Source organism: Muntiacus reevesi, chromosome 2 (genome assembly GCF_963930625.1).
Source record: "Muntiacus reevesi chromosome 2, mMunRee1.1, whole genome shotgun sequence".
In the NCBI taxonomy this organism is placed as follows: domain Eukaryota; kingdom Metazoa; phylum Chordata; class Mammalia; order Artiodactyla; family Cervidae; genus Muntiacus; species Muntiacus reevesi.
Genome location: NC_089250.1, coordinates 174704903 through 174732153, shown reverse-complemented (window position 1 = coordinate 174732153; position 27251 = coordinate 174704903). Strand labels below are relative to the sequence as shown.

At 60.8% G+C, this 27251-nt stretch overlaps 1 protein-coding gene across 3 annotated transcripts in view; it reads left to right on the top strand.

Annotated features, from left to right (window-relative positions):
• Positions 1-27251, top strand: part of MAD1L1 (mitotic arrest deficient 1 like 1) — a 232553-nt gene that overhangs the window by 130543 nt on the left and 74759 nt on the right. For all 3 annotated transcript variants that reach the window (XM_065923683.1, XM_065923682.1, XM_065923681.1), the window contains 3 exons: positions 4767-4907; positions 14036-14092; positions 25273-25361. In XM_065923683.1, coding sequence (XP_065779755.1) covers positions 4767-4907; positions 14036-14092; positions 25273-25361 — 287 coding nt within the window. The remainder of the gene's footprint in view (positions 1-4766; positions 4908-14035; positions 14093-25272; positions 25362-27251) is intronic.

Genomic DNA, 27251 nt, shown 5'->3' with positions numbered 1-27251 from the left:
TTATTGGGTTTTCCACCTTCGCAGTTGTGTCAGCTACTATTAGTAGTTTTTCGTTTCCTTCTGATCTTCACGCCTTGTTCCGCTGCTTAGGATCCCTGTGCTGCTTGGAGCAGGAACGTCAGTAACTCTGTTTCTGACCCTTCCCTCCCACCCCCACCACAGCCGAGGAGTCGGTGTGGGCATCTGTCAGATCAGAGAGGGTCCCCTTTCTTCCTCCTCTGCTGAGGGGGCTTTTCCATCCTATGGTTTTAATCCTGAATAGCTGTTGAATTTTAATCAGATGCTTTTACTGCATATATTGAGCTGATCATGATTTTTTTCTTTATTCTGTTAACTTGGAGAATTTAATTAATTGGTTTTCAAATGTTAGAGCAAAAATGCATTCCAGGAATTAAACAAACTTGTCTGTGGATTGTCCTTTGTAAGTAATGCTTTATTTGGTTTGCTAATAAGCAGTTCAGGGATTTTGCATCTGTGTTTATGAGAGATCTTGACAGTTTTTATTTCTTACAAAGTTTCCTTAGCAGGTTTTGGTGTCATGGTTTTTCTGGCTTTATGAAATGCGTTAGAAGGTTCTCCTTTCCCTTCTTTGTTGTGTGAGATCGGTGATATTTCTTTCTTTAAAGTTTGGTGGAGTTACCAAGAAAGGCGTCCAGACCTGGAGTTTTTGTGTTGGGAAGATTCTGTATTGTGGCTTTGATTTCTTTTAATAGCTTGGGAACGATTCAGATTTTCTTTTTCTTCTTGATTCAGTGGTGATAAGCCTTAAAAACAAAACAAAACGAAAAAAGGTTTGTCTATTTTATGTAAAATTTTAAATTTATGTGAAGTTCAGTGTATCTTGTTAGATTTTAAAATATTTCTGTGGTCTGTAGTTATGTCTTCCTTTTCTGTCTCATTATTTGGTTTTTTAATCTCTCTCTTGAAGTATCTCATCAAGGTTCATCAATTTTATTAATCATTTGGATGAACCAGCTTTTGGTCTTGTTGATTCTATACTCTATTCTATTTCATTAATCCCTATTTTTATATTTCCTGTTACCTTTCTTTGTTTTTCTTGTTCTGACTTTCTCAGTGGTATAGGTAGTTGATTGGTTTTATCTTTCTCTTCTGATATATTCATTTAAGGATGTAAATTTAGATGCAGAGTTCAGGATTGATATCTTGTATTTCTCCTGTTTAGTTCAAAATACTTACCAGTTTCCACTGTGACTGCGCTTACACGTACCTGTTACCACTGACGTCTTGACACGTCCAGGGGACCCTTCTCCTTCTGCTGGAAGGGTAGCCTTTAGTACTGCCCCTTGGTGTGGCTGTGTGCTGAGGAACTGTCTGAGTTTTTCTTGGTGTGGAAATGTTTTTATTAAACTTACTTTTGGAGGACTTTCCTCTGGGTGCAGACAAGGTGGGCAGCCTCCCGCCTGTGCCCTCTGACGGCCCCTTCACTGTCTGTCGACTCTCACGGACTCTGTTCAGAAGTGCGCTGTCCTGAGCTCCCCTTGCGGCTCAGCTGGTAAAGAAATGCGCAGGCCTCTGACTCTGGCGGCTGAACTCGCCTCCCTTTCCCGTCTGAACCGTCTGTCCTGGCTTCCTCCTGGTGTCCTCTAGGACTGGTCCAGGGCTGCAAGGCTGGACTCTGAGCTGCCTGCGTGGAGCTGCCTCAGCCTCGTCCCCGGGGCTGCAAGGCTGGACTCCGAGCTGCCTGCGTGGAGCTGCCTCAGCCTCGTCCCCGGGGCTGCAAGGCTGGACTCCGAGCTGCCTACGGGGAGCCGCCTCAGCCTCGTGCCCGGGGCTGCAAGGCTGGACTCCGAGCTGCCTACGGGGAGCCGCCTCAGCCTCGTGCCCGGGGCTGCAAGGCTGGACTCCGAGCTGCCTGCGTGGAGCCGCCTCAGCCTCGTGCCCGGGGCTGCAAGACTGGACTCCGAGCTGCCTGCGTGGAGCCGCCTCAGCCTCGTGCCCGGGGCTGCAAGGCTGGACTCCGAGCTGCCTGCGTGGAGCCGCCTCAGCCTCGTGCCCGGGGCTGCAAGGCTGGACTCCGAGCTGCCTGCGTGGAGCCGCCTCAGCCTCGTCCCCGGGGCTGCAAGGCTGGATTCCGAGCTGCCTGCGTGGAGCTGCCTCAGCCTTGTGCCCGGGGCTGACGTGGGCGTGCGCCCCAATGGACGCACGTGTCGTAGGCGTAGGGCAGGGCCCACGCGGTGTGGTCCTCAGGATGTGTGCAGACCCTCTGCCTTTTCACCCAGGGCCTCTCCCTCTGTCCCGCCCAGCCAGGCCTGCTCACCCCTCAGCAAGTTCTGCGTCTGGTCCTTGATACCTGGGGTAACATGAGGCCGTGGTGTTACCCCAACCACCGCGTCTGTTAGGAGTGTGGGGCCGGGCCTGGGCTTGGGGGCCTCGGCCATCCCTGCCCTCCCCCGCACCCACAGCTCGTCTCTCCTGAGATTGGGGTATGCTGATCACGTGACCAGCAAGGGTGGCGGGGACACAGGATTGTGGGGCCCCAGGGAGAAACGCTCTGCAGGGGCCGGTCTTGTCCGCACGGAGGGTCCACCCGGCCCGTCTCTGCCGACCTGTCTGTTCAGGGGTGAGTGGCCACGCTCGTTTAAGTGGAAACCAGAGCGCTTCACCGCAAGTGGACTCTGTCCTTCAAAAGTCATTATTGGATCCAGCCAGCACAGTTCTCGTGACTTCGTGACTAATGAGAAAACAGTTTCTGTAAAAGGTACAGACAGCAAACTTTCAACTTTGTGTCTTCTTTGATAGCCTGGAGACGTAACAGAAGAGAACCATAGTGAGAGGTGGCATTGTGGAGATTTACGGGGCAATAAAGGCGACGATTACCGCTTGTTTATGAAAGGAAGACCCTCCTGGCCCGGCCCCCACGCGCCCCGCTGCTCCGTGCTGATGCCTCTGTAACCAGCTCGGAACCATAAAAGTCAATGGGAAGATATAGGATTTCAATAAAATTATGACACTCGATAAACCGTCCTGTTGGAAACAAATTTTCCACGGGTGTGTGACCAGTTGCAGTTGGACTTGTAACTTTAATTTCTCACTTATTGAATTTTTTGTCATCACCTAATGATGAAGTCTGTGCTGGAGTGATGGCCCAGCCGGAGGCTCGCGAGACCACTGAACTCGGCAGGCAAGGGTCCGTGGGCTCCCCAGGGAGACAGTGTGGTCCTGTGAGCCCCCAGCTTCTCCAGTCTCACCTGAAGAGGGGCCCAGGGCGGCCCAGGGACCGCGCGGTGCTCAGGGTCAGGAGCGGTTGGGGTGCATCTGTCCTGGGCAGGCAGGCCTCCAGTCACGGAAGCACCAGCTGAGAGGACGTGGGCAGAGGGCCCGTGGCCTCGCCCCCCAGTCTGTTCCAGGTCTGGGAACGTGCCTCGGGGCCAGTGCCGATGTGGGCTGACCCTGCAGCTCGCCTGGTCGCTGCCCTGCTGGGTGTGGGGACTGCAGGGGCACTGGGAGGGTGTGGAGCGAGGTTGCGTGACCCTCTCCAGTGGCTGCACCAGGACGCCGCACCCGTGAACACGTGGGTCTGTTTGTGTGTGGACGGGATCGCTGCTGTCACTGTGAGCCTCGCAGGCCCCAGGGCCGCAGCTGGGCGCTTGGTCCAGGACAGTGTCGGTCGTCCTGGGCAGCCTGCGAGAGCCGCTGATGAGGAAAGACGGAGGCTCGGGGGGCGAGGATCAGAGCTGGGACTTGGCTGCGGTCTCGTGGGCACGTCTTCTGGGTTCTGCCGGCCCAGGTGGAGGCTGCCCAGCTGTGCGTCCTGCTCCCCAGCGCGGCTGGCACACCGCGGCTTCACCCACCAGAAACCCAGGCTCTCGGGCCCCCCCAGACCTGCTGGAGCTCTCAGGATCTTTCACAGGAGGCAGGAGCATTGTGCATTGGTGCCCCGTGAGCCTGGCTGCGTGCAGGGAGCGGATTCTCTTTATTTATGTCACCTGTGTGGGCCTCGTCGGCGACAGCTGGGGGCACAGGGTGGGAGGAGGTTAGGCGCCCATGCCCAGCTCCTGCCTAGGAAGAGGTGCCCGCTCCCCGCTCGCCCTGGCGTCAGGCCCTCAGTGGGCAGAGACCTTTCCCGGAGTCAGAGCGGCTCCACTCCTGGACGCAGGGTGGCCCGCAGTCTCCCAGGACTTCCCGGCTGCCCCCGTCACAGCACCTTGGGAAGGTCACACGCTCGGGTGTAGCGCCTGTCTCCCCCAGGCCCTGGCCTCCTTCCTGGCTCAGGCTGTCGGCCTGCACATCGCTGAGCGGTGACCTGACTCCTGTCGACTTTTAGGGGTGTTCTTGGGGCATGTGATCAGTGTCCCAGGAAATCTGAGCTGTGTCTTTACCGGGCACCATCTTTTCCCAGACACGGAGGAGTGGGGCCAGGCGTGGCTGGGGCACGCTGACGCCTTGAACTCTGGCCTCTTGCGTCCCACGAGCTCCAGGGGAAGGAGAGCCCCCCCATTCGCCTGTGAGTCTCCAAGCACCGCAGGCCCGATGGTGCCACTCGAGGCTGGGTGGTCGGCGTGCGCCCCACCTGAGGATGGCACTCGGGTCCACTGCTGCAGGCCAAGCTCCGCCAGGGTTCAGAGCAGTCAGGGCCCGGCCTGGCCTCAGTCCTCTGCTGGGCTCGGTTCAGCTGAAGGTATTCGAGAAGCCTGGCAGCCTGTCCCCGGACTTGACCCCGTGCCCCCCATGCCGCTCTGTCTCTGATATTGCCTCTCCCCAGCCCCTCCCCCGCCCCGGCCTGACTTCTGCCCTCTCACCCACAGGAGCGTGATGGCATGCGGGCCATCCTGGGCTCCTACGACAGTGAGCTCACCCCGGCTGAACACTCGCCCCAGCTGACCCGCCGCATGCGCGAGGCTGAGGACCTGGTGCAGAAGGTGCATGCGCACAGCTCGGAGGTGGAGGTGAGTGCTGGGCGGGGGGCCTGCACCCCGAGTCCCCGGCTGTGCCCCCCGAGACGCTGACGAAGAGCGATGGGGGGGCCCGCACCCCGAGGCCCCGACTGTGCCCCCCGAGACACTGACGAGAGCCATGCATGGGGGGCCTGCACCCCGAGTCCTCGGCTGTGCCCCCCGAGATGCTGACGAGAGCCACGCATGGGGGGCCCTGCACCCCGAGGCCCTGGCTCTCTGTACCCCGAGGCCCCTGCTGTGCCCCCCGAGACACTGACGAGAGCCATGCACGGGGGGCCTGCACCCCGAGTCCCCGGCTGTGCCCCCCGAGACGCTGATGAAGAGCCATGCACGGGGGCCCTGCACCCCGAGTCCCCGGCTGTGCCCCCTGAGACGCTGACGAGAGCCATGCACGGGGGCCCTGCACCCCGAGTCCCTGGCTGTGCCCCCCGAGACGCTGACGAGAGCGATGGCGAGTCAGGCCCGCGCCCCGAGGCCCCGGCTCTCTGTACCCCGAGCCCCGCTGTGCTCCACGCGCACTCGGTCAGGTCGTCGCCAGCTGGCCGTGCTGACCTCACGGCCGTCCGTCCAGGCTTCCCGTGTTGGTGCTGGGGGCTGTCCGTGCTCTCAGAGTGCGTTGGCAGCGTGGTCACCGCCTCACCTTGTCCTCACAGCTGCAGGCAGGGGGACACCCGGCCGCCTCTCAGCCCCGTCCCCCGTGACCCCGACTCCCCCGGGTTCCCTGAGACTGTTGGGTTTGGGCAGAGAAGGCCGTGCCCCCGCCCTTCCTGTGGCCAGCAGGGCCGCGGTGGTCCCTCTGCCTCCCCGTCCCGCTCAGTCTTCTGGGAGCTTGGAGTGGCGGGCGTCACAGTGCAACCGCGTCACCGCCCGATTCCCTCTCTCATCATTGTCAACTGGGAGCCCACGCAGCTGGTCCAGGCGGGCAGGCGGCCCCAGGCAGAGGAGGGCAGGGGAGAGGGCTCTGGCCACGGCAGCACCCCGCCCCTGTCCGCATTGGGCCTCCCAGCCCAGCCTCGTGTCCTCCGGATGCAGCTGTGAGCTGGTTTCCTGCCCTCCGCCCAGGCCATGCTGACCTCGGGCCACGACAGGACGGACGGCCCCACCTGCGAGGCTGGGCATTCCTGGGACCCACCGCGTGCTCTGTACGTGGGCTTTGCCAGGCCCCGCCAGCCCGGCAGACTTGCCTTCTGCGTATCCTGCACTGCGGACCCTGTATGACAGGGAGCCCCCGAGCCCCACGAGAGCCCTGCCTGGGCCTGAGCCACCGTCCCTGGAGAGGCTCAGGCTCAGAGGGACTGAGCGGGGAACCCCGGGCAGGTGAACGGGAGGTCAGCAGGCAGGTGAAGGGCGGCTGCCCGCCTCCGCTGTGGAAGTCAGGACTGGGCCCACCCTGCTGGGAGCCGTTTGCCAGCAGGTGGCAGCAGATGGAGCCGGGGCCCTGCTCTGGGTCGGCGGGATGGGGGCAGGTCGGGGGCTGTGCTGAGGGGCCCGCATGGCACGCAGGACACACAGGACGGGCTTCTGCTCAGCCTGGGCGCGCCTCCTGCTCGGCTCTCCCCCCACATCTCAGAGCCTCCTCCCTACTTTCCCCCACCGCCCCGGCCATCTGCTGACCCCGTGCTGGGCACCGCCTCCGTGGGCCCCGGAGCCCGCCTAGTAGGAGCCCCCGGGCGCCAGGCCCCCGGCAGGACAGGCCCCGAGGTGTCTGACTGACCCCCGCCCCCCAGGCCAGCGGCCCCACCCGGCCCCGGGACCTGCAAGCGGGGCTGGGGTCCTCCTGGCAGCTCCTGTTCTTGTGTTAGTAACAGTAACATCTCCTGTCTCAGAAGCTCGAAAGCTACCCACACTTGGAGACTTTAGAAGCTGCTTCAAGCTGCTGCCAGACGTCTATTAGTTGAGCATCACGTATTGACACTTCCCTGGTGGCTCAGACGGTAAAGCGTCTTGCTTACAATGCGGGTGACCTGGGTTTGATCCCTGGGTCAGGAAAATACTCTGGAGAAGGAAATGGCAACCCATTCCAGTACTCTTGCCTGGAAAATCCCATGGACGGAGGAGCCTGGTAGGTTACAGTCCATGGGGTCACAAAGATTCGGACACAACTGAGCGAGTTCACTTTCTTTCTTTCACATCACATATTGACAGACGGCAGAAACTTACGTAGCTTTATAGAACCTGTTAGTGGTTGTTTGGAGACTCCAGGCGAGTCCTCCATCACTCAACGCTGAGCTGTGAGCACTGTTGGGCTTTGGCAGGGAGGAGCCCCGTCCTGCCCGCTGTGAGCACTTTTGGGGCTTGGCGGGGAGGAGCCCCGTCCTGCCCTCTGTGAGCACTGTTGGGGCTTGGCGGGGAGGAGCCCCGTCCTGCCCGCTGTGAGCACTGTTGGGCTTTGGCGGGGAGGAGCCCCGTCCTGCCCGCTGTGAGCACTGTTGGGCTTGGGCGGGGAGGAGCCCCGTCCTGCCTCCTGTGAGCACTGTTGGGCTTTGGCCGGGAGGAGCCCCGTCCTGCCCGCTGTGAGCACTGTTGGGCTTGGGCGGGGAGGAGCCCCGTCCTGCCTCCTGTGAGCACTGTTGGGCTTTGGCGGGGAGGAGCCCCGTCCTGCCTGCTGTGAGCACTGTTGGGCTTTGGCGGGGAGGAGCCCCGTCCTGCCTGCTGTGAGCACTGTTGGGCTTTGGTGGGGAGGAGCACCGCCCTGCCTGCTGTGAGCACTGTTGGGCTTTGGCAGGGAGGAGCCCCGTCCTGCCCGCTGTCTCAGGAGCTGCAGCGCGCAGCGGCGCCTGCAGGGAGCACAGCCCCACAGCGCACCAGGCCTCATGGTGTGCGCGGAGCGAGACCCGGGCTGGGGCGGGGGCGCCCGGGGTCTGGCAGGCCTGGTGGCGGCTGGGGCTCCTCCTCCCCGCCCTCCGCTCCTCGCTCCTCTCTTCCGGCGTCGTCCCTCTCCTCGGCTTCTCTCTGCTCTGTGTTGGCTCCGTCTCTCTCTGCCTTCGCCCCTCTCCCCCGCCCTCTCTCTCACCTTCCTCTGCCTCTGCTTCTCCTCGGCCTTTCTGCGGCCCGTTGCTCGCCCCAAGCTCCTGCTCCTTCTCAGCAGGCTGCGTCCATGAAGGACCCACAGTGAGGCCTGTGGGCTGTGTGACCATGGGGTCTTGACGCTCAGCTCGGGGGCCATCGCGTGAAAGCAGCCACGGGCCCTCGGTAGATGGTGGGTGAGGCTCTCTGTTAATAAAACTTTACTGACAGGACCGGGAGGGGGCTGGATTGGGACGCAGGCTGCAGTTGTCGGCCGTCTATCTCAGCGCCTCTCTTCTGGGACCCCGAGGACCCTGCTGCCTCTGTGGGAGCCACCATGCCGGCTCCACGGGGCCCAGCCAGCCCCCGCGCACCCAGGGCGGGCACCCACCCACGGTGGGGGACGGGGCGCTCCTCTGGCTTTGACTCGCTGGGACGGAGTGGGAACCACAGGTGTGAGCACAGGGAATTTGAAAACACATCCACTTCTGACAGAGCCATCGCATTTCACCCATTTAGCTTAATCAGCCAGTTCTAATGGGAAACGTGTTTTGATTCCGGCAGAAACATCTCAGTGTGACTCGCCGGAAGTGTTGAGGTTGGGAGAATCCCAGTAGCCCATGTCTGCTGCTGCCTTGCAAGGCTTTTGTTTATTCCGTTTAATAAAGTGGCTGCAGAAGTTGGTGGCATATGTTGTGAGTCCTCTTCTGTCAACAGAGCCATAAACATGCAGCTCACGCCACCGTGATTCGAGATATTAGCCTGAGTTGTGTCTCCAATTTATTTAATTAAGCAGATTACCATGCTGTGGGCTGCATGGAGGTCTGTGGAAAATCCCAGTTTCATAATGTAACAGGTAATTTTGGCTCCAGTTTAGGAAGAGTTGGACGCCGCTCTGCTCCTCCCGTGACTTACACCCGGGTTTACGTCAGAGTTTCTGTGCTCGCTTCCCGGCCTGGGGGGCTTGGCCCTAGGAGGAGCAGCAGGTTTTGAACCCTAGGGTGTTCACCAGGTCTAGGCTTTTTCTTACTCGTGAAAGTATGCGTTTGGTGCTCTCGTTGTATAAGGAGCTTGAGCTGACTCCTGTAAAAAGCGCAGCTGAAACAAACTGGAAAATATTGAGACAGAATTCCAGGATGAGCAAGAGCTAAAGAGAAGCGGCGGGGAGGAAGGAGGTGCGTGGGGAGGGCACAGCACCACGCCCGGGCCCCTCTCTGGCCGCAGGGACCCGAGGGCAGAGGCCAGAGTGATGGGCGGCGGCCCGTGCTGCTTTTAGTTTCCCGAGGACCCTCTGGGCTGTTTCCCGTCACCGCTGTGCCGCTTTGCATCCCCCCCCCCAGCAGCGCAGGACACGTCCTTGCACACTCACTCCCTGTGGTGTCGTGGTGACGCCCCCCCAACAGGTGCGCGGGGACCCCCCTGCTCCTGCTTCATGGCTCCCGGACGGCGGGCGACGCCAAGCATCTTTTCTGTTGGCCATTTTTATTCTTCTTTGGAAGAACGTCTGTTCAGATCCTTTCACCATTTTTAAATTGGTATTTTTTTTATATATACATTCAATCTTATGAGTCCCTGACATACATCGGATATTACCTCCTCCTCTGGTACGCCGTTCACACGCACGCTCTCCCGTTCGACGGGCCGCCCTTCCTTTTGTTTCCTTTGCTGTGCAGAAACTTTATATTTTGTGTCTTCTGTTTCTGTCAAAAATGTCAGTGGACTGTTGATTGAGTTGACTTTGAATCTGTAGCTTGCTTTGGAAAGTATGCACTATTTAACAGTATTCTTCCAATCCACAAACACAGAATATCTTTCCATTTATTTACATCCTATTCAATTTCTATCATCAGAGTCTTATATTTTCCAGTGCATAGCTCTTTTACCTCCTTGGTTAAATTTATTGTTTTCATTAATCAATTTTCGACTTTGCCGGGTCTCAGCTGCTGCCCGGGCTTGTTCTCTGGTTGTATGTGGGCTTCTCATGGCCACGGCTTCTCCCGTTGCGGAGCATGGGCTCCAGGGCGAGAGGGCTTCAGGAGCCGTGGTGCGCGGGCCTCGTAGCTGCAGCTCCCGGGCTCTGGAGCGCAGGCTTACTAGCTGTGGCGCGCGGGCGTACTGAATCTTCCCAGATCTGGGATCTGGCTCTTCTCTCCTGCATTGGCAGGTCGATTCTTTACCGCTGAGCCACCAGGGGAGTCCTATTTTATCGTTGTTTGATGCTGCTGTCCTGGGTGTTCACTGGAGGGACTGATGTTGAAGCTGAAAATCCAATACTTTGGCCACCTGATGCGGAGAGCTGACTCATTTGAAAAGACCCTGATGCTGGGAAAGATTGGGGGCAGGAGGAGAAGGGGACGACAGAGGATGACATGGTTGATGGCATCACCGACACAATGGACGTAGGTTTCGGTGGACTGCAGGACTTGGTGATGGACAGGGAGGCCTCGCATGCTGTGGTTCATGGGGTCGCAGAGAGTCGGACACGACTGAGCGACTGAACTGAACTGAACTGAGGCTGTTGTGAATGGAACTGTCTAGTTTCTTTGTCAGGTGGTGCGCTGTCGGCGCACAGAAACAGCTTTTGGAGGTCGGGGCTGTGCTGGTCTTCGTTGCTGTGTGGAGACTTCCTCTCGTTGCGGTGAGCAGGAGCCCCTCTTGATTGCTCTGTGGGCTTCTCGTGGTAGCTTCTCGTCTCAGAGCCTGGGCTCTAGGGCACGAGGCCTTCAGAAGTTGTGGCAGCGCCAGCTTAGCTGCCCCGAGGCACGTGGAATCTTTCCAGACCAGGCATCAAACCCATGTCCCCTGCATTGGCAGGCAGATTCTTTACCACTGGACAGCCAGGGAAGCCTGCAACTTACTTTTGTATATTGATTTCTGTGTATTCACTGAATTTGTTCATTAGTTCTAATGGTTTTCTAGTGAAGTTTTAGGATTTTCTATACATAAGACCATATCATCTGCAAGGAGACAGTTTTACTGCTTCCTTTCCTGTTAGATGCCTTTTATTTCTTTTTCTTGTCTGATTGCTCTGGCTCAGGCTTCCAGTGAGAGTGGGTGTCCTTGCCTTGTTCCTGATCTTAGAAGAAAAGCTTTCAGCTTTTCACTGTTGAATATATTAGCTGTGGGCTTTATTATGCTGAAAAACATTCCTTTGGTACCTAATTAATTTTTTTGTGAAAAGATATTAAATTTTATCAGATGTTTTCCCTGCCTCTGTTGAGATGCTTACGTTATTTTTATCCTTCATTCTGCTGATGTGGTGTTTCGCCGTGACTGATCCATGGATGTTGAGCCACCCTTACATTCCATGAATAAGTCCCACTAGATCACAGTGTACGATCTGCAAAACATGCTGTTGGATTGAGTTTGCTAGTGTTTTGCTGAGGATTTTTGCATCTGTGTTCATCAGGGTTATTGGCAGTTGTTTCGTTTTGTTTGTCTTCTCTTGGCACCCTTGTCTTGCTTTGATATTGGTAATGTTGGCCTTGTAAAATGAATTTGAATGTGTTCCCTTCTCTTTGATTTTTTGGAAGAGTTCAAGGAGGATTGGTATTGGTAGTTTTTTAAATGTTTGGTAAAATCCACCAGTGAAGCCATGTAATCCTGGGCCTTTCTTTGTAGGGAGTGTTTTTTTTTTTTTTTTTTTCCATTAATTCTTCTTACTCATTATTGGTCTGCTCAGACCTTTTTTTTAAGGTTTTTCTTGACTGTATGTTTGTAGGAGTTTTATTTTTTACATTGTCCAGTTTTCTGGTGTTGGATGTTGATCACAGCAGTTCTTCAGTCTTCGTGTTTCTATGGCATCCTTTGTGATGTCTTTGCTTTCATCTCTGATTTTATTTACTTGAGCTTTATCTTTTTCCTTAGTTCAGCAAGATGTTTGTCAGTTTTGTTTATCTGTTAAAAAGACAGCTCCTCATTTTGTTGACCTTTTCCATCTGGCCCCTGGGTGATTGTCTGAACCCGCGTCCTCTGAGGGGATAACCACTGAGAGCTGTGCCTTCCCCTTGTGATGCCCTCCGCCTGGACGCTCTTTGAGGTCAAGTGGCTGGGATGCCCAGACCTGGGGTTGCAGGGCTGGTGAGGAGAGAGCTCTGAGGGGCGGGGGCTGAAGCCTGGCACTCCCGCAAGTTCCAGGGTGCTGGAGCTATGGTCCCAGACCCACTGCCCGCAGGGTAAGCAGGGGTGGACTGAGCCGGGACAGGGGCCAGGCAGGGGCCCCATCTGCCCCACGCTCGCTCCCTGTGAAGGCGCATCTGGGGGTGCTGCCGAGATGTGCTCCTCGATCGACTAGCGTCTGTCTTTGCACTTCGTCACCGTCCTGTGTGTGCAGTGAGCCGGAAGGCAGGGGCCTGAGGCTCCAGTCTCCTCCTGTCCCTGTCACCTTGGGCATTGCCTGTCCTGCCTGCCCTAGGGTGGTGTCCGGTGCTAGGTCGGAGATAAAAGCAGCCCCTCGCAGTCTGGGTGCAGCCCTCACCACGGCAGGTGGTCCCTGGGCGCTTCCCGGTGACCTCCCGGCGGCCCCTGAGCCGCTGGCTCCTCTGTCTGCACGCCTGCCCCGCCTGCTCCGCTCCACGCAGTGCAGCAGCCGGAGGGAGCGTGCCCCCGAGTTCTCAGGGTGGCCGTTCCCGTCAGGAAGTGCCCTGTCCTGGGCCGCGTGAGCTGCTGTGAGGAGTCACTGGCCAGAAACTCCTGGGCTGCCTGCTGTCTCCCCGTGTTCTCACGGCGCCGCGCCCCCGTGTAAGGCTCACCCTGCAGGGTCCCCCCTCCCAGCACCACCTCGGGGTCCTCCCGGGTGCAGAGCGCGCCAGCTGGGCGACCGCCAGCACTGCGCCTCCTCTCCCCGGCGAGGAGCCGGCCCGGGGCAGCGACGGCTCCACCGGACTCTGTGCCTGCGTCCAGATCTGGGCGTTGGGGCTGCGTGTGGCCTGCAGCCGCCCCTTGTTCTGCAGCCCCGGTCTCCCGAGTGGCCGGGGGGGGGTCGTGTGGCCCCCCTCCCCGCTGCAGCCTCTGTGCACAGCGTCCCCTCCTGCGCTCTGTCCTGCGCGTCCAGGGCCCTGCCCGGGCCAAGGGAGCCGGTGCGGTGGGGCCCGTCTCCTGCGTTTCCATCCCTCACACCCGGGTTCTGGGGGGCCTGCCCATTGATGCCAGGAAACCGCTGTTTGCGGGGTTTCGTTGAGGAAGGAGGGTAGACCTGGCACCTGTGTTTTCATTCTGCCCCCGCCCCCAGAAGCCTTCCTGGAGCCTGGGGGCCGTGGCGGCCTGGTCCTGCCTCCCCGGCTCCACGCGGAGGCCGTCCTGACATCTCCCTGGACCCCTGGGCTACTCTGAGGAAGGACTGCAGCCCGGGTGCTGCTGAGGGGCTTCCTCGCCACCACCTCCCCCCTGCCCAGCCTCCGTCCTGCTGGGCATTGTCAGAGGCCTTCCTCCTCCAGCTGAGGGCCCGCGGCACCCTTGGGATCTCCAGCACGGGCGGACACCATGCTGTGCGTCCACTCGGCCCTCCCTGGGGCCCGTGATGGGCTGTCTGATCGCCTGCAGCGATGGTGCGCATCCTGCTAAGAATCCTCCACTTCTTGTAGCAGAATCGCCTCCCTTTCTCCCTAATTTGTCCTCCAGAGTGCTGGTGCCTGTGTATTTTAAATCTACTTTCTCATTGAAGTATGACGCATGCACACACACAGATGCACATGTCAGCACTGTCCGCTTGATGAGCATCACCCAGGCGGAGCCCCCAGGGGCCCCCGCTGCCTGGTACTCCAGGTCCCCGGAAAGATGGAGGGGGCCCCTGCCAGCCCTTGGCAGCCCCACGGCTGTGCCCCGTCCCCACACCCCCGTCCTGTCACCTCGGCGCATGCTGTGTGGGTCGGTGTCTCCCTCCTTGTGCATGGCCAGTCCCCTGGCCTCTTAACCTGGGCACTGAAACTCCACCCTGAACATCTCTCTCCTTCAGGCAGCTGCTTGGGGGGTGGCCTTGACAAGCAAACTGCCCTTCCTTCCAAACAGGGGATTCGGGGCTCCCTGGGCAGTGGCGGGAGCACAGAGACGGGTTGGTGTGGTCCCTTGTGCCCGGGGAGAACGCCTGCTGACCCTGCTTCTATTTTGTCTTGAAGGCTCAGCTGTCACAGGCGCTGGAGGAGCTGGGAGGCCAGAAGCAAAGAGCCGACATGGTGAGTCTCGAGGCCGCGCCCGGTGGAGGCCTTTGTGGCACAGCGGCAGGGCCCTTGACAGTCGTCCTTGTCAGAGACGCGGCTACCAGTGGGGAGGGGGCTTCACGGTCGAGACCAGAACCCTGCTCCAGGCTGGGGCGCCAGAGTGCCGCCTGCTGGAGTCCATGCCGCCCGGCAGCGTGGACCGCACCCTGACCCCGCGGGGCGCCCTGAGCCTTCCAGCCTCATGCGTCCCCTTTGCTTCTCTGCTGCCCCGGCTGCGGGCCGACTCCTGACTTCAGACCACGTCTGCCCTGCCGTCCTCGCGGCCTGGTAGCCCTCACCTGGGCGCGTGCAGACGCGGCCACATGACCCCGCTGGCCCTCGGCGCCCATGGGAGACGGACAGAGTGGCCGCGAGCGTCCTCATCCAGTGCAAGCTGTGAGCCGCTCTGGCGCCTGGTCTGGCGGCTTGGAGGACGACACCCCTGGGCAGAGGCAGGCCGTGCGGGGGGATTGGCATGTGTTGTTCGGTTGCCCTGCCCAGGCCGCTCGCCCGCTGGCCGGGGCACCCAGAGGCTCTGTGGGCGGGGCGCTGGAGCTGCTGTGGGCGGGGCACCGGAGGCTCTGTGGGTGGAGCGCCGGGGCTGCTGTGGGCGGGGCACCGGAGGCTCTGTGGGCGGGGCGCTGGAGCTGCTGTGGGCGGGGCACCGGAGGCTCTGTGGGTGGAGCGCCGGGGCTGCTGTGGGCGGGGCACCGGAGGCTCTGGAGGCGGGGCGCCGGGAGCTGCTGTGGGCGCTGGGGCTCCTGCCTGGAGTCGGGCTCCTGTCTCCGTGTTGGCGCCGCCGGTGGGGCAGATGCAGGTGGGGGTGAGGCGTCCTTGAACGCTCCTTGTTGCCCCGCGGCCGGCCCCCCAGGTGTCTCCACCACTGCTGACCCCTCCTGTCGGGAGCGCTCCACCCGTGGGGCCCAGGGGCGTGGCGGGGGGTGCCCAGGCGAGGAGTCGGGGGTGGGGAGGCAAGGGGGGATCAGGGAGCTGGGTTCAGAGGAGGATGCGGCGTCAGAGATGCAGCGGGCTTGGGGTCCGGAGTCCCGGGCGGGAAGCACCCTGTGTGCTTACCCCTCGAAGGTGGGGGTCAGTGCCCATGGGGCAGAGCCTGAGGCCAACCCAGCCTGGCTGCTTCAGCTCAGATGCCTGTTGGGAGTTGGGGTCAGCCCCACCTGGGGTGGAGAGGCTGTGGCCGTTGAGGGCCCCAGTCCCGTGTGTGATGGACACCGTGGGACAGGCCAGGGCGGCCTGGGGCCTAGGGGAGCATTACCTGAGGAGGCAGAGGGCACATCTGGACCCACAGAAGCCCCTGACCACAGCCTCCGGGAGCTGGGAGGGTGGGCTCTGGTGATGGGGTGGGGCGTCCCTGGGGCCTCCCCACCTCCCTGTCCTTGTCCACGGACCTTGACTCTGGGGCCGCCGGGCGGGGGGTGTCCTTGAAGGCCCTCCTACGAGGCCCTGGGGACAGGACATTGTGTATCTCCTGCACGACTTCCTTGCTGGGTTTGAGCTGGAGAGTGCCTGAGGGCACAGTTGCCCCGAGAAACCCTGAGTCGATGAGGTCCACACGCCCACGGCGCCAGGCTGGGAAACCTGCAGGAGCTTCCCCAGCCCCGGGGCTTTTGGACAAGCTGGGTGCCCTCTCAGGAGGAGGGGAGATAGGCTGCTGCGCTTGCCCACTGGCTCCTGGCCCTTGGCCCGGTGGACGCTGGGCCGCTGGGGCAGTTGCCCCTGCTCCCGGGGGCTGCAGGGCTGTGTGCTTCCTCCTACTTGCAGCTCCTGCAGTCTCTGCTCTTCATGTGAAGCCTCCAGGGGCTTTGAAGTCCCTCCTCCAGACCGGTTACACTGGAGCTTGTAGGGGGCGGGCAGCCAGGCAGGGATGTTATTGCACATCTCCCGGGGCAAGTCTGGTGTCTGCCTCTGTGGAGAGCCTCCTGTGGGCCTGGTGCCCCAAAGTCAGTGCCAGGCCCTCCCCTGGCCACCGGGGGACCTTTGGGGACCGCTCTGCATGAGGCAGCTTGTCCCAGTGGTGCTGACCCTGCAGAGGGCTGGAGTGCATGGCCTGTCTCTTGTCTGAACCCAGAGGTGCGGTGCCGGTGGCCCCTGCGTGCATGCCCAGGGCACTGCAGACTCCTCACATTGGTACTTTCAGACTTGTTGTTGAATCTGGGCTGTTGCTGTCTCCTCAGAGAGGCTTTTAATCTCTGCCTTTGATTGTCCCATCTTTAGCTTATTTTGTGTTGTTTATTTCTCTTCTCTCTTCTCTTTCCTTGTTGAAGGGAAAATGAGAAATGGCAGTGCAGGGACCCGAGGGCGGGAGCATGCGAGCCTCTGTTCTCGCTCCCGACTGGGTCCAGAGGGCCCTGCAGCCCCCGAGGACCCAGCCTGATGCCCATGGGCCAGTCCTCAGGGAGTGGGATCGCCCAGGAAGTGCTTCTGTTTGCTTACAGGGGCTTTCTGCTCTGATGTAAACCCCCGAGGGGTGGAGGAGTAAGAGACTGGAGCAGGGGCAGTGACCCCCACATGCTGAGGCTTGGAGGCCACAGTCAGCCCGCCCTCCCATGCCAGTGCCCAAGGCCTTGGTCCTGCCAGTGTGTGTTGCTGCCGCTAAGAGGGTGGGGCTCCTCTGGGTCTGGGCGGCGAGCAGCCTGCATCCAGGGGCCCTGACCACCCCAGGGCCTCTGTCCAGGAAGGTTCCTGCTCTTGCTTTCCCAGCCCCAGCCCCCTTACCTGCTGTTGTCTGGCCCAAAGTCAGCTCGCTAGGCAAGAAGAGACCTTTAAAAAAAATTAATAATAATTAAGCATCTTGAGGTAATTGCAGATGACAGCACAAAGACAGTTTGACTTTTTGTTAATAATTAGCAAATTCATGCCAATTAGTATGTGTGAGTACCATTCATGTTTTTTTCTTTAAATGCAATTAACATCCCAAGGAAAGATGTCCCCCACTGTAGTTGTGTCTTTGACACACCCGGCCCTCATTAGGTTGGGCGGGCTGTGGCTGGACGGGAGGTTTTGGTTCTAACTGTCCCCTTGCTGTCACTTGACCTCAGGGACTGGGCTGAACACCTGTGCTGGGGTCCTTGGCCAGCCTCCCAGGGCTCCTCCCGGAAGCGCTGGTCCAGACGGGCAGTGAGCACGGGCAGTGTGCCCCCTCCGCCTCCCACCGCCCTCCTCCTCTGCTCCGTCTCCAAGTGGGCGCAGTGGTCCAGGCAGTGAGCGTCCAGGCTTCATGTGCCGCCCAGTGACACGTACTTTACAGCCGCCTCCGTTGCCCGTGGACAGCGCAGCCAGGCAGGTTGCAGGGGCTCGCGGGCCTCCGGGGCTTCCCCTGCACGGGAGACCAGCGGTGCTCGCTGAGCCCCGGGGCTCGAGCACAGATCACACGGATGGTGGGAGATGGTTCGTAGCCCTGCCAGGCGGCGCCCAGCCCCACAGATCGTGCTGACGCTGCGTCACTGTCGACCGTGGTGCTCAGGCCAGTGAGTCACCGGGAGCGGGGTGAGCCTCCATTGTTCACCATTAGCAGCACCACCCGCGTGCGCCCCCCCACCCAAACATCCGGCCTTATCACAGTCCTCCAGCGGGGCCAGCTGCCTTTCCGTAAATCATTATTAAAAGCACCTCCTGGTTCTGACTGGTGGTGAGTCATTTCACGTTCTGGATCTGTCCTGCTGTGACTGGAAAACGTCTGTCCTAGGCGGGCGTGTCGGTTGGGCCCGGAGGTGACCACGGAGGCCGTGAGGAGCAGACCTCCCCAGCCCTGGCCCCTGCCCCGAGCCTCAGCGCCCGCTGGGAAACGCTGCTTTCTCAGGGCCTGGCCTGGAGGCGTGAGTCCATGTTTGAAGGCCCACGCCGCTTAGGCTCATGTAGGTGGAGGCAGACAGTGACTGACCATGTGGCCGTGCGAGGGCCCCGCATCTCTGAGAGCCAGGCTGTGACAGCGGGCAGAGGGCCGGGGTCCCGCTGGCCGGGCCTGGCGGAGCGCCCCCTTCTCTGCACGGGCACAGGGGGGCCGCGCTCACGGGGCCTGCGTGGCTCCCACAGCAGACACAGCGTGACCGTGGATCCTTCCTCTGCACTTTCGTAGCTGTCCTCCCGTCTCCTGCCCCAGGTGGGGCCTGGCGCTCGCTCTCCAGGTTTCGGGCGGGCCTCCCGTTGGACTCCAGCCGGCGGACGGACTTCCCTGGGAGCCGGCGGCACCCTGCACCTCGGTGTTGTGAGCGCTCTCAGCACATGTGCCCACTCAAGAAATGGCCTTCCAGGGCAAAATGCAGCCTTACACGTTCTCCAGCGGGGCTTCTTTTTATCCAAGGCGACGGTGTGTCCGAGCTCAAGTCAGCACCTGGCTGAGCCGGTGGTGACCGCCTGTGGCCTGTTGCACCTGGCGTGGCCCTCAGGCTGAGGTGGAATCGACAAGGGGGCCATTCCAGGCCCTCCCAGGACACAGCACCACTGCCACCGCCCCCCGAGACCTTGCTGGGTGCTCGAAGGGTCCAGGCTGAACAGGCCCTTCAGCCGGGGTCCCCTCTGGTCTCAGTGTCCTCTCGTCTCCAGGAGGCCTGGGGCCCTGCCTGGTGGGGCTCCGGGGGAGAAGGCAATGGCCTGGACCTCTGCGATGAGGGTCCTGGGTGGGCAGCTCTGGAAACCCAGGCCCTCAGCCCCGTCGTGACCGTCTGTGGGGCTGGACAGAGGCCGGGCTCCTGTGCTGAGACGTGTGTGACCCCTCACGCTGGTGTCACCAGTGGCCACGCTAGTTAGACTTGCTTTTGGGGGAGGGAAAGCGTGTTGTGGGGTTGGGTACCGGCCCAGCAAATTAAACTGACGTTCACGGCTCTGTCTAAAGGTCGTGCTGTACTAACAAGCTCGCCTTGAGGACCATTAGCGTCCAGTCTCCTCGTGGAGAGGGAGGGGTCGTGTCGCCAGTGGGCCCAGGGCGGGCAGCGTTCTGCTGGGGAGTTAATGCCTGCTGAGTGCCTGCCCGGCGCCCGCGGACCCGGAGATGCCAGCCTGGCCGCTGGGAGCAGGTCTGGTCTCTCCCGTCCTCCTCATGTCCGTCCTCAGCCCTGGGGGCCGGTCGGTTTGCTGGGTCCTCAGGTGCCACTCCTCCCTGCCCCCCGCGCACCCCGTGAGCTCTGGTCTCCCGACCTCCCCACGCTCTGGCTTCTGCTGCGTCCTGGATGCTCCCAGACCTTGTGCTGGGCCGCCCTCAGGGCCCACCTCGCTGGGATCCTGCGCATTGCTGCCCGCGGGTCAGTGTTTTTTCCTGGGGAGGCTCAGTCCCGCCCAGGCCCTCGATCTGTGACAGAATCACCCTCTCCGGCTCTGGTGGGAGGAGGTGCGGAGGGCAGGGCCGCCCCCAGGCTCTGGGCCTCGGGGCGACGCTGGGTCAGGTGGAGAGAAACAGACTCTGTGCCCTCAGCGGCCCGCTCCCTGTCCCTGGCTGGAGCCCGGGGCAAGGCGCGGGCGGGTCTCCAGGGACCAGCTTGGAGCTGGAGTTGCAGGCAGTCCCTGCCAGACAGCCCGGCAGTCTGGGGCCCTGTCCCTCCCCAGGTCCTTCCAGAAAGGTCTGTCCTGACCCTGCTCTCCCCCGACGTCCCTAGAGCGCCAGGACCCCGTTCCAGAAGGTACTGGGCAGTGTGTTGCTTTAGAGTCGCCCCCAGCAGAGACTTGACTACCAGTGACTGAGACCAGAACTGAGGGTCCCTTGCCCGTTTCCTGCGTTCGGGTTTTTGCACTCTGTGCCTTGGCTCCCCGGGTCCACTGCCTGCTGGCCCTCCTCTGTCAGAACCTCTCCCGGCATGCCCACTCTGACCTCCCCTGGAGCCGCCTGTGACCCGGCCCTGCTGCAGAGGGGGCGGAGTTGGCTGGAGGGCCGCTGTGGCGGGCGTCCTGAGCAGCAGGAAGGCCGTCGCCTCGGCCAGCCTGGGGGCTTAGCAGATGCTGTCCCCGGGGTCTTCCTCAGGATGGAGCTGAGCGAGAGGGCGAGTCCAGCCCTGGTGGTTTCACCAGACCGCCAGGTGACGCTGGCTTGCGAGACCCGGCGCCCTCGGGTAGCACGGGCTCCCCTGGCGGTCCCCTGGTTGAGAACCGCCCTGCGTTGCAGGGCACACGGGTCCCATCCTGGCCTGGGGCGAGCTCACAGACCGTGGAGCTCGAGCCCAAAGCCACAGCTGCTGAGCCCTTGCTCCCTGGGGCGCGTACCCCGCGACGAGTGGGGCCTCCGCAGTGAGGAGCCCGCATGCACCGCGACCAGAGGAAGCTGGCACACGGCAGTGGAGACCAGGCACAGACAAAAATAAAAAATAAAACTTTTTAAAACTTAAAAAAATTCCAGTAGAACAAATAGCTTTTCTCTGATCACACTGTGATGAAATATGAATTTAAGAGCACAACCAAAAAAAGAAATAGCACCTAATTCTTGAAAGAAAAAAAGTAATAGAACAAGAGACTCACTCTCATTCTTGGGTCATAAAATTGAGAAAACAGTCTTAATGGGAACTCTTCCTTTCAGAGCCTGTGGGAAACAGCCAGACCAGCGCTGAGAAGAAAAAAATCACAGGTTTAAATATTTATGTTATTGAACAAGAAAGAGTGAATATGTATGGATTAAACACCCAATCCAAGAACTTGGAAAAGGAAGACAGAATTAACCTTAGTAAAGGAGAAGTAGGAATTTGTAAAGATCAAAGCAGAAGTTAATGAGAAAGTGAAAAATGGTAGAAATAACAAATAAATCCAAATGCCTGTGCTTTGAAAACAAACTAGTAAAACATATTAATTATTCACAATCCTAGTAAAAAATTAATAGAAAGCATCACCACCCGAACGAAGAAATAAGAGTCGTTCGCTTGGAGTTGCTGGCCGGGCGGGGGCAGGAGAGGAGAGCTTGTCCCGGGCCCCGAAGGCTCCGGTCCGCCCTGGACGAGGCTCCCCATGTGCCGTTGCGCAGAGTCGTGGGGGTGCACCCTCACAGGGCGGGCACTGCCCCGCACACAGGCTTCCCCTCCGCGGTGAGGACCGCTGAAAACACGCGTTAGAGAGAACCCTGGAGACAATCACGAGGCCTCCGTGAGTTATGTAAAAAGGTAGGAATTATGTCGCAACTCTGTTTAAAAGTGAAAACCTGAATGAGATGAATCATTTTCTATGAAAATATAACCTATGAATACTGACTCCAGAAGAGAAATTTCAAACAGACCAGTTACTACCGACTTGTAAAAAAACCAGCCACCTCTGTCACCCCGCCAGCAAAAAGGAAGAGATGGAGCAGCATCCGAGTGTGAGTCCCAGGGAAGTCCCGCTGCAGGTCCAGCGCCATCCACACCGCTCAGGCTGCCTGGGCACAGGGGAGGGAAGCTTGGGTTGTATGGACACCAACTCCGCAGGGGCCCATCTGTGCCGCGTGTGTCCACGCATGTTGGGACGGGACGTTCGGAGGTGCCGCGTGCATCCACGTGTGTCACGGGACGTGTGCAGGTGCTCGGAGGTGCCGCGCGCATCCACACGCGTCGGGACGGGATGTGCTCAGAGCTCCTCCAGGCCAGGCTGCCGCTCCGACCCTGGGCTGTCAGCTCACAGGACGTCTGCTCTGTATTTCCTAAAAACCCGCTTGACAAAGTCCAACAGTCAGTCTTAAGATCCCCTAATAACATAACGGGGTAATTTCTCAGCACGAGTGTATTCATTTCAAGCGGAAACCGACATGCTGTAAATAGGAAGATGCTAGATTAGTCCCACCGAAGCCAGAATGCGGGCAGCAGCGTCGGGTGTTAGAACCGTACCTTGGTCTTCTGGAGCTCGCAGCTGTCACTGTTGGGCAGGAAGACACGCGGGACCGGTGCTGGGGAGGAGCAGGCCCCGCAGCCCACCTGAGACCCCGCGAGGGGGCGGGCGGCAGAGCCAACGCACAGAAAGTTGACGGAGCCTGTGTCTACAGAGACGAGTCAGACGATGAAGAAAATCCTCCTACTCCAGCAGCAGGAAGAGGTTGGAGGACGCAGGAGCCGCGGGTCCTGACGGACAAGCCGGCTCCGCCCACGGCCGGGCCCTGGACGTGCGGCTTCACCCTCCCCGAGCCCCAGGTTCTGAGAATAGGTTGTTTGGGTACTTTTTAAAATATGGGGTGGGTGAGGCAGGAGAGGGAGGGCCCGAGGATTCTTGTCGACTGGATGTCCGAAGTTGACCTGGTTACAGACAGGAAGCCGCGCGCGCCTCTGGGGGGTGAGGAGCCTTTCTTTGCCCTTGCGAGGCCGGCTGGGTCTCACCCTGAAGCCCGGCAGGACCCGTGTGGCCTCTCGTCTGTGAGAAACCGTTACCTCCCAGGCTGTCCTCCAGTGCCAAAGAGCACGTTTAATCAGAAAAGCAAGAAAACGCAGAAATGGAAGGAAACAGTCAAACAGGACAGAGCAGTGATGAGTTTAGCTCTAGCAGGACGTCCAGGGCCTTCAGTTCCTCCTTGGGGCAGTAGGTAGCTTCCTGGCCCATGTGCTTCATTGTCTGCAGACCAAGACCCCTGCCAGCTCAGACGTTCACTAGGTGCTGGCCTCCCGCATGTGGGCCCAAGGCCAGTTGGATCCAGAAGGTTGAAGGTTGATGTGGGCTCAGACACCCACAGTCCTCGCCCCGATCTTGTCCTTAAAAAGCCCTCCCTGAAAGCCGCCAGGGGCTCGGAGCCTTTAGCATGAGCAGCCCGAGCTCCTCGCTCACCCCGGGCTGGGCGCCCTGCAGTGAACACTTGCGGTCACTGCAGCCTGTGAGCCGGCTGACTCCACCATGCGTTGTGCGGTGATGACATCAGACGGGACTGCAGGCAGACATGCAGCTCTGGGACTCGGCCTGCAGGTCGGCTTGTGCCCAGGGGACCAGCGTGTCTGAGCCGCCGGACAGGAAGCAGGTCAGATGGTGGTCGGCAGGAGGTTGGCCGTCGGGGGCGGTTCCCGGACCCATGACGGCGAACTGGGCGCTCTCTGTGTGCAGATCTGCAAATGCCTCCAGATGTACTGAGTGAAAAAAATTAACATACAGAACAACATGTAGGAAATGTTCTGCTTTTATAAACAGCAAATACATTTTAAGGAAGGGAAGAACATCAGCCTCTTAGCTGGTAAACGCGTGAGCCGAGCCTGGGGACTGCGGGCTGGGTGAGGATCAGGGCAAAGCTGGAGAGAGGCTTCTCCACTTCACCCGTCTGAGTGTGATTCCAGAGGCTGCAGAGTGCCCGTGGGTTCCAGGACGAGGTGTGTGGGCCTCCGGCAGGGCCTGGCACAGGGCTGTGGGTCTCCAGGAGAGACCACCACCGTGCCCTGCTGTCAGATCAGCCCCCGCCTGCACGGAACAGGGACCAATTCGGATTGACTGCTGGGCCCACGTTCCCCCAGGGGAACCCTAACCCTAACCCTGATCCAGGGAAGTTTGTGTCTGCCAGTGTGTTTGATCATGACCGTGAAGGTGGAGACAGTGAGGAGGGGGGCTCCTGGGTGACCACCACCAGCCACCAGGTAGGAGGTGCGGATGGCATCAGAGAGGAGGGACTGGGCACTCAGGGTCAGCAGCACATGGACAGCTTGGTTCCCAGGAGGAGCTTTGTCCAAGCCCCAGCTTCCGAGCAGAGGTCTCTGGACACGTGGATGCCACTGGTCCTGAACACGAGCGGGTTCTGATCTGCTCGTGACGCCACGTGGCGCGGGCATCATTGATGCCGGTTAGTGAATCGGGCCATCACCCTGACAAAGGGGCCATGCTGAGGGCCCCTGCCACCTCCGGGGGGTGCAGCTAGCGCGGCGGGCACTGGGCCGTGTCCTTCAGCGCCGGGAGAGGCGGAGGAGTTGGCTGTGGGCCCGCGTGTAACTCAGCTCCGCGAGGCTGTTCTGGGAGCTGGTCCCCAGGGTGCTTGGCTTGGTCTGCGCTCCGGCGGGCAGGCTCAGGTCTCCCAGTCCCGCTGGCCCATTTAGGGGCGGGGTCTCTTCCAGGGACCTGACGGCCAGTCGGGGAGTAACAAGACTGAGTGTCTGGGGCCCAGGAATCTCTCCAGTCAGGTCGCCCAAGGACTCCCTCGTAGGACTGGCCTGGAGGGCTCGGTTCAGGCGTCAGCCTGGCCACAGACCCCGCCTCGGCGACGCCGCCCCACTCCCAGCCGGAGCCTGCGGTTGGTGTGGACCCCACGAGGAAACTTCCTGGCTTCCCCTGTTCCCTCGGGGGCTCGGAGGGGAACTCACCGGGGTTAAGGTCCTCCCTGGGCGTCAGGACAGCCAGACCAGCAGGAGTCCTGGGTGGGGCAGCGGTCCAGGAACAGCCAAGCTGAGTGTCAGTGACCCGCGCGCGGGGACAGGGTTGGCTGGGGGCGGGGATGGCAGGCCCTGAGGGTGGGCTGGGGGATGGCTGGAAGCCAGCGTGGGGACAGTGGTCCTGCGCCCGCGGCCGGCCACCTGGCCTGTCCTTCCACCTGCCATGTCCCATCGGGGCCCTCGGAGCCCAGGGCAGCTAGGGCCGAGCGCGCTGCCCACAGCTGGGGTCTGCCCCGCCCCACGGGACCACCTGCCCCGTCCCTGTCCCCCTCGGGTCCGAGGCTGGGTGTCCTCCCTGCTCTTCTCCAGCCTCGTCATGCCCCCCCCCACCCCAACTCCACGTGTTATGGCAGCTCACTTCCTCGTTGCCTTCCAGATGGTCTGTGCAACTTGACATCCTGTAGAGGACTCTGACGTCCAAAATAAATAATGGATCAGGACTATTAGAACCGATCAAAGTGCTGCAGTGCTGGAATACGTTCTTTCCAGCTGCTGGGTCCCCTTGCCCCAGAATCTGACATTTCCTGTCAACGTGCCCATGTGACTGTGTCTCCCTCCATGGCTGTTGTGGAGACAAGAACTAAAACACCGAAGCTCTGTTTGCAGGAGGCTTGGCGGCAGACGGGAGCCCAGCGAGGAGGGTCTCCTCACCTGCCTCCCACAGGGAAGTGGCTGCACCCCCGGGCTCCTGGGGCCCACGGTCCAGGCTGACCTCTCGCCCATGTCTCCCGTGGTCCAGGCTGATCTCTCACCCGTGTCTCCCATGGTCCAGGCTGATCTCTCACCCGTGTCTCCCATGGTCCAGGCTGACCTCTCGCCCGTGTCTCCCGTGGTCCAGGCTGACCTCTTGCCCGTGTCTCCTCACAGCTGGAGATGGAGCTGAAGATACTGAAGTCGCAGGCGGGCCCAGCTGAGCAGAGCTTCCTGTTCTCCAGGGAGGAGGTGAGCTCGCTCAGGTACGTCCTGCCCTGCCCTGCCCCTGGCTCCTCTGTGCCCACCCCCACCGTGTTGTCGTCACAAGTGTCCGCTCTCCGCCCCCGCACCGGGTTGGCTGTTCCTCAGCGGCTCCTCCTGCCCCGAGCCCGGCATGGTGCTGTCTGCGGGGACCTGACTCTGCTTCACCCGTGGGCGCGCGTGTGTGATGACAGGCGGTGGGCAGTGCGGTGGGGGTGCCCCCGCGGGACTGGGGGTGCTCCTGAGGATGTGCTCGCTGGCCGGCGGGGCAGCTCTGGGGAGGCTTGGCCGTGTTCCCAGGAGCAGTGGGTGGGCTGATGGGAGGGGCTGGCCACTGCCCGCTGGGCCCGTATGTCCTTCCTCCAGGCTGTGGGGGTGAGGGTCCCTGGGAGCCCCCGACCCGCTCACTCTTCAGGAGCCTGTGCCCTCTGCCCCCAGCATCTCACAGCCGTGACCACGGGGTCAGCGTCCTCCACGTGGCTGAGGGCTTCCTGGCTTTCCCGGGAAACTGCTTGGCTGGAGGACAGGGGCCGGGAAGCCCACCACCACCGTCCGCCCCGGTGCTCGGGAGGGCTCGCTCTGAGTGAACCCCGGCAGCTTCCCCTCTAGTCCTCCCCGCCCTGCGAGCCTGGCGGGCTGGGGCAGGGTGGGCTCGGCCACGCTGTGTCACTCATGCAGGGAGAGACGCTGCGGGTAGATCACACGTGTGTGAAACATACATGATACATGCAACACGTGTGACGCAGCAAGTGTGCACGTGTGACATTTTGAAGCACGCCTCTGTTACTGAAGAAAGCTGCATGGAACTCGAGTAAAGACTTGAGTGGCAGCAGCTCAGGGGCCCCTCGGCTGGAACAGAGCTGGGCTCTTGCTCCCTGCCGTCGCGGTTGGCTCTGGCAAACCCCAGGCGCTCTCTGTGCTTCAAGGGCTGGACAGGCTCATCCTCCCGAGAACAGGCATCTGTGTGGGGGCCGGCTCGTCCCCAGACCCCCCCAGGACCCTCACTGCCCTCCGGGCCCCGCCCACCCAGCCCCAGGCCCATTCCAGCGGGAGCAGCCCCCTGCCTCAGGGCTGGGGGACCCTGACCCTGGAGACGTCCCCTCCCAGGACGGCTGTGCCCTGGGACCCGCCCACGCCCTTCCAGGCCGCTGGGGCTCTGCTGTGAGCGGATCCCCGCTGAGCCCCCTGCGCGTGGTCTTGAGTACCCTTGCGGCACCGTTGGTGAGACAGGCCCTGCCTCAGAGGAGGGCACAGCTGCAGAGGGACGCAGCCACACGGCCACCACCCACGGCCCAGGCAGAAGCAGAACCCGTCCCCGCGGGCCTGGGCCTGGTCTGTGAACCGCGGCGAGGGTGGGGCTGCCCCAGACCCCGGTGCCCCCAGGCTGAGGGCTCGGTCTGGAGGGGGGCCACTGTGGGAGCCTCGCGTCTGATCCAGGAGGCCTTTGCGGCCCCATGCCCCTCCTGACCAGGGCCGCTCCGTCGGGAGGAAGCCCACTCACCGATCAGCAGGCCTCCTCTGCCTGCCTGCAGACTCCCCCGTGAGCACAGCTCCTGCAGCATGTTTGGGCCCTGGGCTCCCCGCTGCAGGAACCAGGGGGCGTCCCAGCCGAGGCTGTGCCCAGCTTCCACTCCCGCGCTGACCCTGTGGCGGGCGGGAGGGGCGGCCTCCCCCGGAGCAGAGCCTCTGGGCCCGCGGTCCCGGACTGCCCCGTGCTGCTCTCCAGAGGACCGCGGGCCGTCTGCTGTCCAGGGTCCTGAAATGTCACAGCCACGCTGTCGTGTCTCGGGCTGGGACACCCTCCAGCTCTTGGAAAGTCCCTTCAATTATTCATTGGTCATTTTTCCTCTTGTATTTTCTCTGTTGTTTCTTTCTGAAGCTGTTACTTAGAT